The sequence below is a fragment of the Scardinius erythrophthalmus genome (assembly GCF_964197995.2).
Source record: "Scardinius erythrophthalmus genome assembly, chromosome: 9".
Lineage (NCBI taxonomy): Eukaryota > Metazoa > Chordata > Actinopteri > Cypriniformes > Leuciscidae > Scardinius > Scardinius erythrophthalmus.
Genome location: NC_138229.1, coordinates 15,790,113 through 15,806,402, shown reverse-complemented (window position 1 = coordinate 15,806,402; position 16,290 = coordinate 15,790,113). Strand labels below are relative to the sequence as shown.

General features: G+C 36.2%; 1 protein-coding gene across 1 annotated transcript; it reads left to right on the top strand.

Moving 5' to 3' along the window:
• The first annotated feature begins 2,072 nt into the window (after positions 1–2,072).
• cop1 (COP1 E3 ubiquitin ligase) lies at positions 2,073–15,873 on the top strand. Its single transcript, XM_081374459.1, has 20 exons — positions 2,073–2,684; positions 4,527–4,586; positions 4,683–4,780; positions 4,951–5,015; positions 5,144–5,263; positions 5,921–5,989; positions 6,086–6,145; positions 7,511–7,602; positions 7,774–7,831; positions 7,942–8,056; positions 8,141–8,276; positions 9,465–9,608; positions 9,710–9,818; positions 10,848–10,929; positions 11,029–11,145; positions 11,234–11,351; positions 11,630–11,754; positions 12,698–12,858; positions 14,365–14,409; positions 14,598–15,873. Exons 1-20 carry the CDS (start codon positions 2,401–2,403, stop codon positions 14,613–14,615), a joined length of 2,076 nt encoding a protein of 691 aa, XP_081230585.1. The 5' UTR covers positions 2,073–2,400; the 3' UTR covers positions 14,616–15,873.
• Positions 15,874–16,290: the final 417 nt, after the last annotated feature.

Below are 16,290 nucleotides of genomic sequence, written 5' to 3'. Positions count from 1 at the left end.
TATAGCGCTTTTTACAATACAGATTGTTCACAGTGAAAGCAGGAATATAATCTATACAGTCGCTTTAGAGAAATACAGCGCCCAGCTCAGTTCAGTTCTCATATAATGGTGTCAATGCAGGCAGATCAATAATAGTGTTAATTATTAAGTGTATTGTACAACATTAAATTACATTATACATGTATTAATGTTGAAAACAGCTGTGCATTTATTTGAAAAACAAATCTTTTGTAACATTATGTCTTTACTGCCACTTTTGATCAATATAATGTGTGATTGCTGAATAAAAGTATTAATTTCTTTTAAATAATTTTTTTTGAATGGTTTTGTACTAAGATCTCAACATTTTTAGTGAATAAAGTTGACAGTATGTATCACTTTAAAAATGCTGGGTTGTTTCAACCCATGTTTGGGTCAAATATGGACAAACACAACTGTTGAGTTTAAAAATGAATGTAAAAATGTAAACCAACAGTTGGGTTTGTTAATATTTGACCCAAACCAGCATTTTTTTAGAGAACATGGCAATGATAAACTGAAGTTTTGGTCTGTTTTTTATACAAGGCTGTAATAGTTTCAGAAGAATTGTAAATAATTTGGGCTATACTTTTATGTTCCTTTTAGTGCTTTTATGTCCTTATTGAATCTTGAAAGATTCAGTAGCTGGTCATCATCAAAGCAGGTAAAAGAAGAATAAAAGCCATGTGAGTTTGGAACAACATGAGCTTGAGTAAATGATGACATAATTTGTATTTTTGGATGAAATATCCCTTTATGAAGTCTGATAGGACGGAGCCTCTGGTCAAAGATGTACCGATGACAGAGAGAAAGTATGGTACAAGATCAGAGAAGATATTTTGGATCAAGAGGGCAGGTGGTCACACTGTGGGTGGTAGAAAGCTTACCAGCTTCTACTCTGGCATGGTCTCAAAAAAGTCTGGATCAGAGTGGGTTGTGTATTCGGCTGTGGGCTACTGATGTTGACCACTTTGTTTTTGAAGTAGATGAAGATGTTTGGGGGGGCAAAGCTTAGGGCAGAGCAACATCCTGGCTACACTGCTCAGGTAAAGAGTTTTTAAAAAAAAGGACTTCAGCTGAAACCTTCACTGCACAGCTTACACAAACAAATAAAGCTACTGAACAACATCCTGACTACACTGCAAGGAAAGAGGTAAAAAAAAAAAAAAGTTGATGAGGAATGCAAAGGGGATTCAGCTGAACCCTTCGCTGCACTGCTTTCACAGCCAAAAAACTCTGAACAGTCTAGACATTACGTTTCTGTGTTGGTTTACCAATCAATCGATCGATCGATCGATCGATCGATCGATCGATCTATCTATCTATCTATCTATCTATCTATCTATCTATCTATCTATCTATCTATCTATCTATCTATCTATCTATCTATCTATCTATCTATCTATCTATCTATCTATCTATCTATCTATCTATCTATCTATCTATCTATCTATCTGTTTGTATACCATTTTGTATATTACATATTGTTCAGCTAATTGTGACATGCCATGCCATATGTTTAGGGTTAGGGGTTGGTTAGGACAATATATCAATTACATTTTTACAATTCAACAACATGTGGTGTCTTTGAGAAGATTTAAACTCTTGTTTGTTAAACCTATAAAATAGAAATAAAATTAAAACAACTAATATGATTAATCTCATGGTTTCTTTCTGTTTGTTTTAAGGAAAACCAAAACAAAGCCAATGGTTTGCCTATTTGTTTTATAAAGTTGCGTAACAATTTAGTTCTGTATATTCATGAGTATAACTAGGCCAGTGGTCAACATTACATAAAGAAACTTTGACGTTTTGCTCTAGGCCAAGATATAAATTAGCTACATGTATTCATAATCTGTTTTTAACAACATAAGTTGCTGCATAAGAACGACGGTGATGACTGTTTTGAATGATTTGATTTGACGGTTAGGTAGTTGACAATAAGAATTGGAGAACCATTATTGAAGTTTGGATGGATTTTTTGATCGATACATGCAGTTTTTCTCCAAGTCAGTGGGTGCCGCTGAACTCCGAATCATACGAACCTTTCATTCGGGGAAGTTCTCGCGTGAACATCCTGCAAGACAGTGGATTGAAATTTCTAAAGCTCTCAGAGTTGTCAACAAGTCTCTGTGGAGCTGCATATACACATTAGCATCGAGCTGACCCAATACAAACTTGCATGCTGAAGAACCGTCTCATCTGTGCTCAAATAAGCGCCGTTCAGTGCTAGCAGTGCGCTTGCTGGAAGTTTCTGGCTATTTTCTCTCATCTGTGACGCTTTAGCCTGTTAGCGTACCTCCCACAGCCGCCCGGATGCGGTGAAGCCCCGCAGCTTTAGCTTCAGCTCTGGCCTTCCGACGTGCACGAGCGGCTTCAATCATGTCAAGCACTCGGCAGCAGCAGCAGTCCGGCGGTGCAGCGGGGTCCGTCCCCGGGACGAGCTCTGGGGGAATGAGCAGCAGCAGTGGCAGTGGAGCCGGTGGAGCGAACAGCGGGGGCAGCGGCGCTCAGAACGGTAACAGCTCGGGTAACGGGGTGTCCTCGCGGACTCTGGGCTCGGTAGCCGAGGGACAGAGTGCTCGACTGGCCTCGTCAAGCAGGAAAAGACCCCTGTACAACGGTCTGATCAATCCCTATGAGGACAAGAGTAACGATTTTGTATGGTAAGTCCCTGCAGAGGTCTAAATCCACTTGATAAAGAAGTAACGTCTTCACTTTGTTTGTTTTGAACAATTTCCCACACGCGGGCTTAATTGCAGGTGTATGTGGCAAATCCTGTGATTTACTCCGCACTTAATCATTTAATTTCAAGGATAAAGCTAATTGATAATTGTCAACATGGTGTTTAAAGGGGATAGTTCCCCCATGAAGGAAAATCTGTAATCGTGTACTGCGTACCATCATGTTGTTTCGGACCTGTATGATTTTCTTTTTGTGTGTGTGTGTGTTGAGTACAAAATCAGATAGTATTACATACAACACCCCCGGTTTCACAGACAAGGCTTAAGCCTAGTCTCAGACTAAAGTGCATGTTTGAGCTGTTTTAACTGAAAGCAAATTGCACTGGCATATCTTAAAATATGTCATTGCCAATGTTTTGTCTCAAGATGCACACTATTAATACTTAATATTTGAGTAATATTTAATAGCTACTTAAACACCCTATTTGAACTAAGACCTAATCCTGGCTTAATCTAAGCCCTGTCTGTGAAACCAGGGGCCTGTACCATGATGGTAGATAAACAAACGCAGGGTTGCAGAATTAGTTTCGAGTTGACAAAACCAAACCAATCCAACCAGGCTTTGTTGGTAGTACCATGATGCTGATCATCAACTTTTTCTGTCAACTCAGGCTTTGATCCTGAGTTTAGGTGTGACATCAGTAGCGAACAGCCAATCACTGAGAAATGCTGAGAAAGAGTGAAATTTCTCACGAGAGAAGCAGCGCAATTCACTTATTACATAAAAGTATTAAAATATTAAGAATTTAAACAAATTTACACAACAAGAAGAAAATGGCTGTCTATGAAAGAGGACAACTAAAAGATAAAGTCTCGCTTCTGTATATCAGTGCAAGTAAAAGTTGTGAAGTTAGTTTATACAGTTGATATAGGTATAGAGAGAATTGAACTTTTAAGCTCACATGTAGTCATTTTATAGCTTAATCTATCGATTCTAAAGCGTATTTATATAACTTTTATATATTTATTCCTTTAAACTGTGTGTAAAAAATAATTGATAAACTAAAATTGCATGTGTGATCGATGAATAATTAGCCTACAGAAATATCTAAATCATACAAAATTATTATTATAAATAAGTGTTACTAAAAGCCAGACTATTTTGTCTTTAAAAATCATTTGCTATGTAGTGACCTTTAATTTGGAGTAGAAACAGGTGGAGTGACTTTATCGCATCAGACATGTCACTTTGCTCGCAGCTGATTGGTCCAAGTTCGGTTTGCAACCTCTTACCTGGAACATAATCAGCCCTGGACTAGGTTAGCCGTGGAGCGTAAGTTATTATGGCGATGAACACTGCTAAAAGCCAAACCACTTTCATGGTGCCTAAAACCCAGGGTTAGTGCAAACTAAACTGAAACATACCTGGCTAGCCACCTAAACCGGCTTCAACCGGCCCCAGGCCATAAATGTTTGAAACAAATAATTTGTTGTCAGAAAGTTTCCCAGAAACAATCCCAGAAAGTAATACAAGTATAATGATTAACTTGTATATCTGACAAACTCAAAATAATGTTAACTTGACGCGTGTGGGTGTGTGTGTTCAAATTATTTTTATGCTTTACCCTTTCAATCAAAATTATGCTGATAATATAATTTGTGATGTGTAAAGATTGAAAATAATTTTTAATAGTGGTCTCAATACTTATAAACTCTACTGTATAATTCAAAACCACAGTCAAGTCTCAGCTTTGTGTTGATGTGTTAGAAAAGGGAAGCAAGCCTTGCATGTGTCATGATTCTTTGTTTGTTTTTTCTTAACAGCCCTATATGTTTTGAGATGATAGAGGAAGCTCACATGACAAAGTGTGGCCACAGTTTCTGGTGAGAAGCACTTGTTCTCTAAACTGATCATTTATTGTATTTTCCAGACTATTTTATAGATTTTGATCAAGTAATCATGTCTTCATTTCTATTCAGTTATAAATGTATACGCCAGAGTTTGGAGGACAGCAACAGATGCCCAAAATGCAATTATATCATTGACAATGTGGATCAACTTTACCCCAACTTCTTAGGTATGTGTATGCTAATGCATGTCAGTTGTTTTTTGCATACTTGATGTCCTCAAACCTTATTGTTACCACATAAAGTGAATATTTCTGTATCAAATAAGACATTTGGTTGATATTTTTTTTCAGTCTGAGAATTGCTTAGAAGATGATCTGATTCTCTAATTGTTTTACAGTGAATGAACTGATCCTGAAACAAAAACAGAGATCTGAAGAGAAGCGTCTGAAACGAGATCATCCTGTATGTGCACCAAGCTCACCATTTGTATAATGAGTGGAAACTTCTTAAACAAATTTTATTGGCTTTTGCAGATAATTTTTAGCACAAAAAAATTGTGTCTTATTGTTCGTGTCATATGCTGTTTATAGAATGGAACCAAATGGCAGGTTTTCCAAGACGTCCTTGGTGCAGATCAAGAGAATATGGATTTAGCCAATGTCAACTACATATTAGAGTACCTGTTGCAAAAAAAGAAACAACTGGAGGCGGTTGGTATACTTACAGATAATATTACTGTTGCTTGATGCATCACTTCTGGGTTCTTCAGACACCCTGGGAATAGCCGTTTTATATTAGCGTTTCATTCACCTTCAGCTTAAACTGACTGAAAAGTGCTGTCTATGGTGTTGAAACACCTTGGATTGGTAGATATTGGTATTCTGTAGATTTTGTTTTTGGTGGATAAAATAAACCCAAATTTGACAGAAATTATGTTCACTCAAGCCCTAATGTTACAAACCACTGTTTTTAAATTCCAAAGTGTAACTGCTGTGACAAATACAAGGCCAAATAAACCACAAACCACTATTTTACCACCGCAGCATGGCACATACTGAGTTCTTGTGAAGGAATATACATTGGTCAAAACCTGCAGTTAGTAAGTCTGATCAATGTCAAAGGTTAAATGTGATCAATTCATATAAACTTTTTATTAAAACTTAATCAGCATTAACAAGGATTATTTAATGGTTAAAGCTGCTTGTGTGAAGAGCCTGGAAGCGTTGCTGATTATCGTGATACGCCATAATAATTTGTCTTATAAAGGAACACAAAAGGAACACAACCCCGCTCCCACCCCCCGCTGTGTGACTCATAAAGACCAGTTGCTCATCTGTTGCTGATCTTTCACTGATCTCTGTTCACAGGAATCACAAGCTGCTCAGCGCCAGATCTTAATGGAATTCCTGAAAGAAGCCAGAAGAAATAAAAGAGAGGTTTAGCCTCCATCTATTTTTAAAATATTGAATAATGCAGAGTTGACAGCTATGAGGTCATTAACTCATAAAGTCTCCCTGTCTTTACTTCAACAGCAACTGGAGCAGTTACAAAAAGAACTGAACTTTTTGGAAGAGGATATCAAACGAGTTGAGGTCAGTTTAGTATGCTGACCCAGAATTGTCAGAGACTTTTTTTTAAGGTCTAGCATAGAGATGTTTTGTATTTTTCTAAGGACATTTTCACACCTGGGTCGTTTGGATCATTTGTTTTGGAACCTGGTGCGTTTTTCTCCCTTAGTTTGGTTCATTTAGGCATACATGAACACGGCAATTGTGCTTGGATCCGTACCAAAACAATCGATCTGAGACCGCCTGAACGAGGTGGTCAAGTCTGATTGAAAATTAATTCTGGGGCGGTTTGGATGATGTGAGAAAGCAATCCGACCCAACGGACCAAGCAGTATCATAATTCATAACGGGAAATGTTATATAAATGCAGCAGTGTCTGATTCTCTTTTTGTGGTTGAAAACCAAAGCCTCTTCATCTATGTAATTGCTCTTCTCTGTGCATTGCAAGAATGCTGCCCCAACGAAGATTTGATATATTATATATATATTTCAATATAATTAAATGTATATAATTTATCAGTCAGAGCGGGCTACATTCCTACATACATACAATCAAGGCTACATTCATATAAGTGTTTGCGTGTGTCACGACAGCTACTGATAAAGCCACAATAAGCCCGCAAAGCCAACTTGTTACTTGTTGGTGACAGATGAACTCTGACCAAAAAGGGGACAATTTTACTCGCACATGATTTGCATAAACACATTTTGGTATGCTTTGAAATGTTGCCTTGTGAAAGCGAACCAAACCAAGGAGAAAATGCAATTAAGTGCCTTTTTCGGAACAAAGAAAACAATCTATGGGTGTGAAAAGTAATATATTTATATATATGCGATTATACACCATTGTTAAAAAGTTTAGAGCTGGTAATTTTTTTTTTTTCTTTTTAATGCTTTTGAAGGAAGTCTTATATATTTATTATTTGATCAAAGATACAGTAAAAACAAGAATAGAGTGAAATGCCATTACAATTTAAAATAACTTTTCTTTTTAATTTTTTTTTTTCTATTTGAATATATTTTAAATTGTAATTTATTACTATGACGGCAAAGCTGAATTTTCAGCATCATTACTCCAGTCTTCAGTGTCACATGATCTTCAGAAATCATTCTAATATCCTGATTTACTGCTCAGGAAACATTTATGATCAGTGTTGAAAAAAGTTGAACTGCTGAATAATTTTGTGGAAATTGCTTTGTTTTTAAGATTCCTTTGATGAATAGAAAGTCCAAAGCAACAGCATTTATTTTAAATACAAACTCTTTTGTAATATAATTGTATACTGTCACTTATGATCAGTTTAATGTGTCTTTGCTGAATGAAAGTGTCACTGACCTTCAACTTTTGAACAGTAGTGTACATCTGATGCGTATGATTTTTTTTTTAAGGAAATGAGCGGTATGTACTCACCAGTGAGTGACATGGACCCCAATTTAGACAGTACTGTACCCCAGTTTGAAGCTCCCTCACCTGCACCCAGGTAAGACTGCGTTTTATATTGCAGGTGCACGCAGTCATTTTTTCCTCATTAAAAAGTATTTCACACAAAGAAATTTATGTAATTTCTACATGCATGAGATGCTAACCTAATTATTGACATTTATGCAGTATTTTTGCATTAAAAAAATTCAAATCTTGTTTCTGTCTACAGCAGTAGCATAATAGACCCCCCAGAATACATTCAGCCCCCTTTTGGTGGAAGCTCGCAGGTAACTTGTTTTTGTTGTTGTTTTTCATGAATTGTTCCCATTTGCTGTTGTAGCTGGTTAATATCCCTTGGAGTAATGCTAATATTCACTGTTTATTGTATTACTTTTAGGGTAAAAGACAAACATGGTACAACAGCACTCTGGCGTCTCGGCGGAAGAGACTGACGGCACACTTTGAGGATCTAGAGCAGTGTTATTTCTCCAATAGGATGTCTCGCATAACGGGTTGGTTGATTCAAACCAATAATATATACTGTTTATTAAAAAAAAGTAATACTGTTATTACACAATTGCTTTTCTTGGTAATAGATGACAGCAGGACTGTTAACCAGCTGGATGATTTCATGGAGTGTCTATCAAAATTTACCCGTTACAACTCTGTGAGGCCTCTGGCCACCCTCTCCTACGCTAGTGATCTCTATAATGGCTCCAGTATTGTGTCCAGGTAAGGTTGCAAATACTTAATTGAAGCGGGTTAAGACCACACGTTGTTGGACTTTAATCTTTGTTCGGTTCCTTTTCTGAAGTAACCAGCAGAGGGTAGTATTGTATTACTGAATAACATCACAGAGACTGACTGTGAGCATTTTGAAGACTATCTATTTTCCAAAAGTTGGAATTGTGGCCTGTTTCGAGGTGTGCCTTAATGTATATCCATTTTTTTCTCTCTTTTTTTTTTTTTTTAATAATATATATTTTCTAATGCTTCTCATTAATCAGTCATTAATTACAGTCTTCTAAACCCTAAGTACAACATAACACCTTGACAGTTCTCAGCTTATTTATTGTTGAAATTGATAGCCTAGCTTGTGGTTTAATGGTGAATCAGATGTTAATTCAAAACTACGGCTGATAAATTGAGTGAGTGAGCCAGGTAGGCTGATTTGTTCAGCTTATTTATAAATTGCTTTGACAAACTGGACTACAGTTCTCGCTGTATGCTTGTTGTTTTGAGCTACCAGCTAGGACATTGTCTCAGAACAAGATTCAGGCTATTTTTTGGGGGGAAAGAAATTAATACTATAAAAGATTGACTAAATGCACTTTTGATCAGTTCTTTTCATCAAAAAATCCTGAAAAAAGTGTGTCTCTGTTTCCACAAAAATATTGAGCTGCACAACTGTTTTCATCATTGATAATAGAAAGTGTTACTTGCACATGTTAATGTTAAGCGGCATATTAGAATGATTTCTGAATGTGATGAAGACTGTAATGACAAAAAGAATAAATAGGAATTAAAATAGTAATAAAAAAGTAAAAGGAATAAATTACATTTAAAAATATATTAATATAGGAAGTTATTTTAAAATGTAATAATATTTCACAATATATATATTTTTGTATATATAAAACTTTTAAAAAATAGTGTATATTTCATGTGGTGCTTGTTCAGATTTAACTGCAGGAAACACTATCCAAGTTCGTTCTTATCAATTTCATCAAACACACATTTTTCAGACATCCTAGTATCTGATACTAAGCGGCTGAGAGGCTGTTTGGATGCATTACAGCTCTTGTCTCTTTCAGTGTCCATGTTTGAGTGGAAGTAGAGCAGATAATGAGCATGCCACAGTCAGAAGAACTCGCTGTGCTAACACTTGTTCTGTCTCCTCTCTTTTCCCCTCTTTTGCAGCATTGAGTTTGACCGTGACTGTGATTACTTTGCCATTGCCGGCGTCACTAAGAAAATTAAAGTGTTTGAATACGGCACTGTGATCCAGGATGCAGTGGACATTCATTATCCTGTCAACGAGATGACATGTAACTCCAAAATTAGGTATAAAGAGTATCTGAAATCAGGGGTTGGCCTGAATGTTCTTGGTGGATTATGCAGTGGCATAACAGTTTCACATTTTCTTCTGTCTCGTCTCTTTCCAGCTGTATCAGCTGGAGTAGCTACCACAAAAATCTGTTGGCGAGCAGTGACTACGAGGGGACTGTCATTCTTTGGGATGGGTTCACAGGGCAGAGGTCAAAGGTCTACCAGGTACCCTTATGTGTAGGGCTGCACCAGATGACATTCATTATTCTTGTACCCCTTTCAGTAGGAGATCAATTTATTGCATTTTCCTTATTAACTCACAAACTATTACAGATCTACATGTCATATTTTGTTGTAAGAAACATACATGTATTGCAAAAATAATAGTACTATTAATACATTTATGTCTGCTGTTATAATTTTTTTATAATGTTTTCAAAAGAAGTCTCTTATGCTCACCAAGGATGCATTTGTTTGATTTAAATATACAGAAATAAACAGTAATATTGTGAAATATTAAAGTAACACTTCTATTTTAATATAATATGTAATTCCTATGATAGCAAAGCTGAATTTTCAGCTGCCATTACGCCAATCTTTAGTCACATGATCCTTCAGAAATTATTCTAATATACTGATTGCTCAAGAAACATTTCTTATTATTATCAAAATTAAAACCAGTTGTGCTGCTTAATATTTTTGTGGAAACCATGGTAAAAAATAGTTTTTTTTTTATGAATTGAAAGTTCAAAAGAATATAAATTGTAACAGTATAAATGCTTTTATTGTGATCTTTATTCAATTTAATTTGTCCTTGCTCAAAAGTATTAATTTCTTTCATGAAAAAAAAAATCATACTAACCCAATTGTTTTTTGTTTATTTGTTTTGATCAGTGATTAATTTGTTGATTTATTTTCTTCAATTAATGAGGTAAAAAAAATAATAATTCTGTTTATACCATGAAAACATGTATACATAAACGTATTCTAAACAATGTGCAAATTAAAGGATATAAAATAATTCATATACATATGAATGTACTGTAGGCTATGCTATACATTATGTGCTAAATTTATTTTATTAAAACAGAAGCACAAACGATTTTTATCATCAATTGGATTAGCTGTTGCAGCCTAAAATATATTTACATTGAGCTGTGGGTTCATTTTGAATTTAATATGCAATATAACACATGACATGTATAATTTGCAATTCCTTTAGACTTAATCTAAGTTAGATTTTGATTTTCACAGGAGCATGAAAAGCGGTGTTGGAGCGTCGATTTCAACCTCATGGATCCAAAGCTCTTAGCATCGGGATCAGATGACGCAAAAGGTATTTTTGCAACTGAACTGTTCCGATCTAGTTATTTGATTTGGGATTCTTAGAGATATTCTTCTATAAATACTTATGAATACACTCTCTTTATCCTAGTCAAGTTGTGGTCCACCAACCTGGACAATTCAGTAGCCAGCATTGAAGCGAAGGCCAATGTATGCTGTGTCAAATTCAGTCCATCCTCTCGATATCACCTTGCCTTTGGTTGTGCAGGTACATAATTCATTTGAATCGATCTATTAAAAGTTTTACTTCCCGCAATAATCGTAAAACTTTTCAGCTCATTCTAAATCCTTTCCAGACCACTGTGTGCACTACTATGACCTGAGAAACACTAAGCAGCCCATCATGGTTTTCAAAGGCCACAGGAAAGCAGTGTCCTACGCCAAGTTTGTCAATGGAGAAGAAATTGTGTCTGCGTATGTATACACTGAAAATTCTTGTACTTTTTCTTTTATCAGTGGAAAATGCATGTCATGGTAACTACCTATATTGTACATTGTATCACGATACTTTTAGCTTTTGGAACAGTAGCGGTTTACAGTGTTACAAAAATATTGGTTATAAATTTCCTAATCTTTAAATCAACTAGAACCATGATCCAAACAGTACCATGACACATCTGATCTGTTGCACCACTAATTGCAAACAACCTTTGAGTAAATTCAACATTAAAGTTACATTTTGACATCCCCAGCTCAACGGACAGCCAGCTGAAACTCTGGAATGTGAACAAGCCTCATTGTTTGCGCTCCTTCAAAGGCCACATCAACGAGAAGAACTTTGTGGGTCTGGCATCTAATGGAGACTATGTAGCATGTGGTGAGTGGCACTATGAAAAATTGGTTAAAGGAACACGCTGACTTTTTGGGACTTTAGCTTTTTCACCGTATCTCCCAGAGTTAGATAAGTCCATACATACCCTTTTCATCGCCGTGCGTGCCGTAACTCTGTCTGACGCACCCACCGCTAGCCTAGCTTAGCACAAAGACTGGAGGTAAACGGCTCCAGCTAGCATACTGCTCCCAAGTGACAAAATAACGGCAACATTTTCCTATTTACATGTTGTGATTTGTATAGTCACAGCGTGTACAAATAACAAGGCCACATGAGACAGCCATCTTCTAACCGTATACATACTGGGAACTATATTCTCAGAAGGCAAAGCACTGTTACTTGGGCAGAGTGATTTACTCCAACTCTGAGCGGACTCTCTGCTCCTCACCACGGGGCTTCTCAGGTGCTGCGAGCAAATCACTCTGCCCAAGTAGCAGTGCTTCGCCTTCTGAGAATATAGTTCTCAGTATGTATACGGTTAGATGGCTGTGTCTCATGTGACCTTGTTATTTGTACACTGTGACTACAAATCACAACATGTAAATAGGAAAATGTTGGTGTTATTGTCACTTATTGGGAGCAGTATGCTAGCTGGAGCTGTTTACCTCCAGTCTTTGTGCTAAGCTAGGCTAGCGGTGGCTGCGTCAGACAGAGTTACGGCACGCACGCAGATGAAAAGGGTATGGATGGACTTCTCTAATTCTGGGGGATACGATGAAAAAGCTTAAGTCCCAAAAAGTCGGCGTGTTCCTTTAAAAAGGTTTACTTTTGGCACAAAACAAGTTGAGTTAGTTTATAATCAAAGCTGTGATAATGCTGTTTGATTTAAACTTCCTCTGATCAGAATAAAAAAACAAAGTTTTACACTGTAATGAATGTTTATGTGGTGTAAAAACCCTCAATAATGCTCTCACTTCATACCCCACAGGAAGTGAAAACAACTCACTGTACTTGTACTACAAGGGGCTCTCTAAGACGCTGCTGACTTTCAAGTTTGACACTGTGAAGAGTGTGTTGGACAAGGACAAGAAGGAGGACGACACCAATGAATTTGTCAGTGCTGTGTGCTGGCGAGCTCTACCTGATGGGGTATGATTCGGTCTTCTCTCACTCACACTTACATGATAAATCACTCTTCTAGAACCAACAGTAGAACATGACCTGGTAGGGCCATGGGGGCACATGGGGACAGTAGAACTGAACTGGTTGGTACATCAAGGACAAGTAATGGCAGGGTAGAATAGAGCAGTGGGTTGGGAGAAGGTTGGTGTGCATCCGCTTTCAGAAATCCATGCTTATTAAACCCACACTCCTCTGCTTCACTGTCTAAATAGTGTGGTTTGCAGGAAAAGGCATTGCTATAAAGTCATATTTTAGCCCATGGCTAATTTACCATGTGAATTTCTGTATTTATTAACCAAGAAGATTTATAATGTTTGCTCTCCTCTTTAGGAGAAGGACCAAACAGGGATGTCACGATCACAACATTTTGTGATTGATTTAATTGTCTTGGCTTTCTTTAAGAATTTGTAGGCAAATTTCACAGGGTCACAATGATATGAAAAACATTTTTTTTTTCTTCAATTTTGAAATATTTACTAATGTTTAAAATATGTCTCTTTAGGATGCTTTAGTTTTTAGTTTTCTGAACACGGCCAAACTGAATAATGTATTATAGCAATATAATATTGATTATTATTATTATTATTATTATTATAGAACACGACAATGTTATTATGGAACAGTGATAGATTTCTATCCTATAATCTTACTTGCGTAATTTCAAGGCAGCCCTATTAAATTGGTGAACCTTCATTTCGGATGATGGAAGACGTTTCAGTTTCTGTGGGTTTTTTTCCTGTGTTTTTTTCATATATTCTTTATTCTGTCATCTTTCATCGAGAGTAAGTGGGTCATTTTTTTTTTTCTTTTTTTTTCACATCTTATCAAGCAAAATTCAAAATTTGCTGACACATTCCCAGGTGATTTGGTGTGCTCGCACAACTCAGTAGACATAAAAATTTGCAATTTCTATTTTCACTTATAATTTATTATTTTTGCTTATTTGAATGCCACTATGCCATTCAAATTGAAAATGCACAGGAATTGTGGTTTCCCAAAGAATAAACATGCAAGTAATTTTGATCAAGCCAAAATGCAAAATGTGGATTCATGCTGTGCCTGATTTATCAGCTGAAACCCCCATGTAAACATTTACGTCTGCTTCCAGATCCCTTGTGTATTACGTATTTTATACTTGACATTTTCCCAGAGAAAAAAAACAAAAAAAACACACAATAATTGTGTGCAAAACCAATGTGCTGACCAGACTGAATTTCTGCTTAGTGTCTTGGTCTTAATTAATTGCCTTTCTCATCCGTACATAAATTATGTAGAAGTAAAATGTCAAGGCCTTTTTGTGAATGTATAACAATAATGAAGCGCAAACTGAGATTGAGTCTGGAATGACCAGGATGGTTTATGCCAAATATTCCTGACAGGCAAATACATTGTCAGACCACCTTTCCACCCGAGATCCGACCAAATAATGTTTGCCACATTCTGTCAATGTACTTTCTCTGTTTTGATTCTCAGGAGTCAAATGTGTTGATTGCAGCCAACAGTCAAGGAACAATCAAGGTGAGTTGTACTGCAAAACAAGCTAAATGGCTACATACAGGTCGATATTTACTGCTGAGAGCTCTATTAGTAAAACCAGGAGGATCTGTAGTCACATCTATAGTCACAGTTTTGGAATATTGCATCCATTTCTCTTGATACTAAGCATGAATTGTGCCTTACAAATGTTTCTCCCCCCATTTCTGAAGGTACTTGAGCTAGTCTGAAGGTCAACTCGAATCAGTCGTCGGAGCCTACTAAAGAACTGTTGCTTCACTGGCTGGTTGATGGAAGGATGCTAAAGCTGGACAAAACTGAAGCAAACATTTCCAAGGAAACAACCAGCAGAACTGGTTTTTATCAGCATTATATTTGTAAAAGACTCGATCATTCTGCATCGTCTTACTATCACTGTATGTGAAATGTTGAGGTGAGGACCTGTTTGTGCTGACAGGGAGACGAGCATGAATGCCTTTTTGAATAAATTGTTGAATAAAGGTATTAACAAGTTATTGGTGAATAACTGAACATCTTTAATGTGGAGGGGAAGAAACCGTCTCAAGCGAAACTGGTTTTAAACCTTTACTAGAGGTAATTCTAGCCAGAACAAGAGCTATGAGGCGTTTTAAGGCCAAAGCACAAGACCATAACACAATGAAATACTTTTTGTTCTATAAATTAGCTGTCTTTGATTCTTTCGAGCCTGTTGTATCCATTTACTTGTTTGTATTGTTTTTTGATAAACTGTCTGTTTATCCATAAGATATGTGTAAGCTTTGGCATATTCCAATGGTCTCCCCAAATTCAATTTCAGGACTTTAGCTTTTCTGTTGGTTAAGTGGATGTTTATATCAAGGGTATTTTTTTTTAGGTATTCATAATATACTCTTTATTTGGTATTTACCATATTTTGAAATTATTTAATTATCGTAAAGTCCCAGGAAGTCATATACTCAGACAACCTTTGCATGAGGTTCTTCTCAGTTTTTCCAAGTTTTCAAGATTTAATATTTGACTGTCTTTATTCACTATGATGTGCAGGGCTCTTCCACATGGTCACAACTGATCAAACATTGACTATATTATAACTCGTCAAGGCTTAATGACACTATGTATACTTCATTGGGATTATTTAACATCACCCATAACATTGCTGCTCTTTCCTCTACTTGTACAAGTGTTATTTATTTTAATAATTTATAGAAATTGTGTGAACATTGGACCCATAATAGCCTTTAGGTTTCAAGCTTTATTCGTAAGTCCTCTGTTGCATCTCAGTAATTCTGTTTGTTTATTTACTCATTTTAACATTCATTTGAATGAATAAATGATTTTCTCCCCTTTGGTTATATACTGTGTTTATCTTTGCATTTATGCGTTAGAATGTATTTCGACTGTAATATTAGAGAACACGAATTTCAAACACTTTCTATTGCAGACAAATTTACTGCCTACTATATCCACTGTATTATAAAGTAGTTTCCTGGCTATGTAGAAGACAAGCAGTGACATGATTAGAAGATAAGTGCATTTGCAGTTGGGATTTGGATTGTTCTTGCTATGCAGTACATTATATATCCCAGTCATGTCTTAATGTCTCAAAAATCTGTAAAGATTAAATCATACTAGTTTTCTTTCATTGCAATATCACAATGAGTTAAGTATACATAGACTTTTTTTGTTGCCATTTATTCTTCTAATATTGAAAAAAAAAATGGTTTAGCTGGTTCGTCTCACTTTAAAACATCCATCCTGTCGGATAAAATGATAAATCAGCATGACAATATCAAAATATTAAAAGGTGGTTAAAAAAATATCAAAACTGACATTTAGTTGATGCCCTCATGTAAGCGAACTCTCAATCCCCCGTCCTTTTTTATTTTGTCATGTTTATTTATTTAT

What these genes read in the sequence shown, in the direction of transcription:
- cop1 (XM_081374459.1), top strand. Translation starts at nt 2,401, where the DNA reads ATGTCAAGCACTCGGCAGCAGCAGCAGTCCGGCGGTGCAGCGGGGTCC. An exon ending in AGAGGTCAAAGGTCTACCAG is followed by an intron (nt 9,819 to 10,847) that starts GTACCCTTATGT and finishes TGATTTTCACAG; the next exon opens with GAGCATGAAAAGCGGTGTTG. An exon ending in GGGATCAGATGACGCAAAAG is followed by an intron (nt 10,930 to 11,028) that starts GTATTTTTGCAA and finishes TCTTTATCCTAG; the next exon opens with TCAAGTTGTGGTCCACCAAC.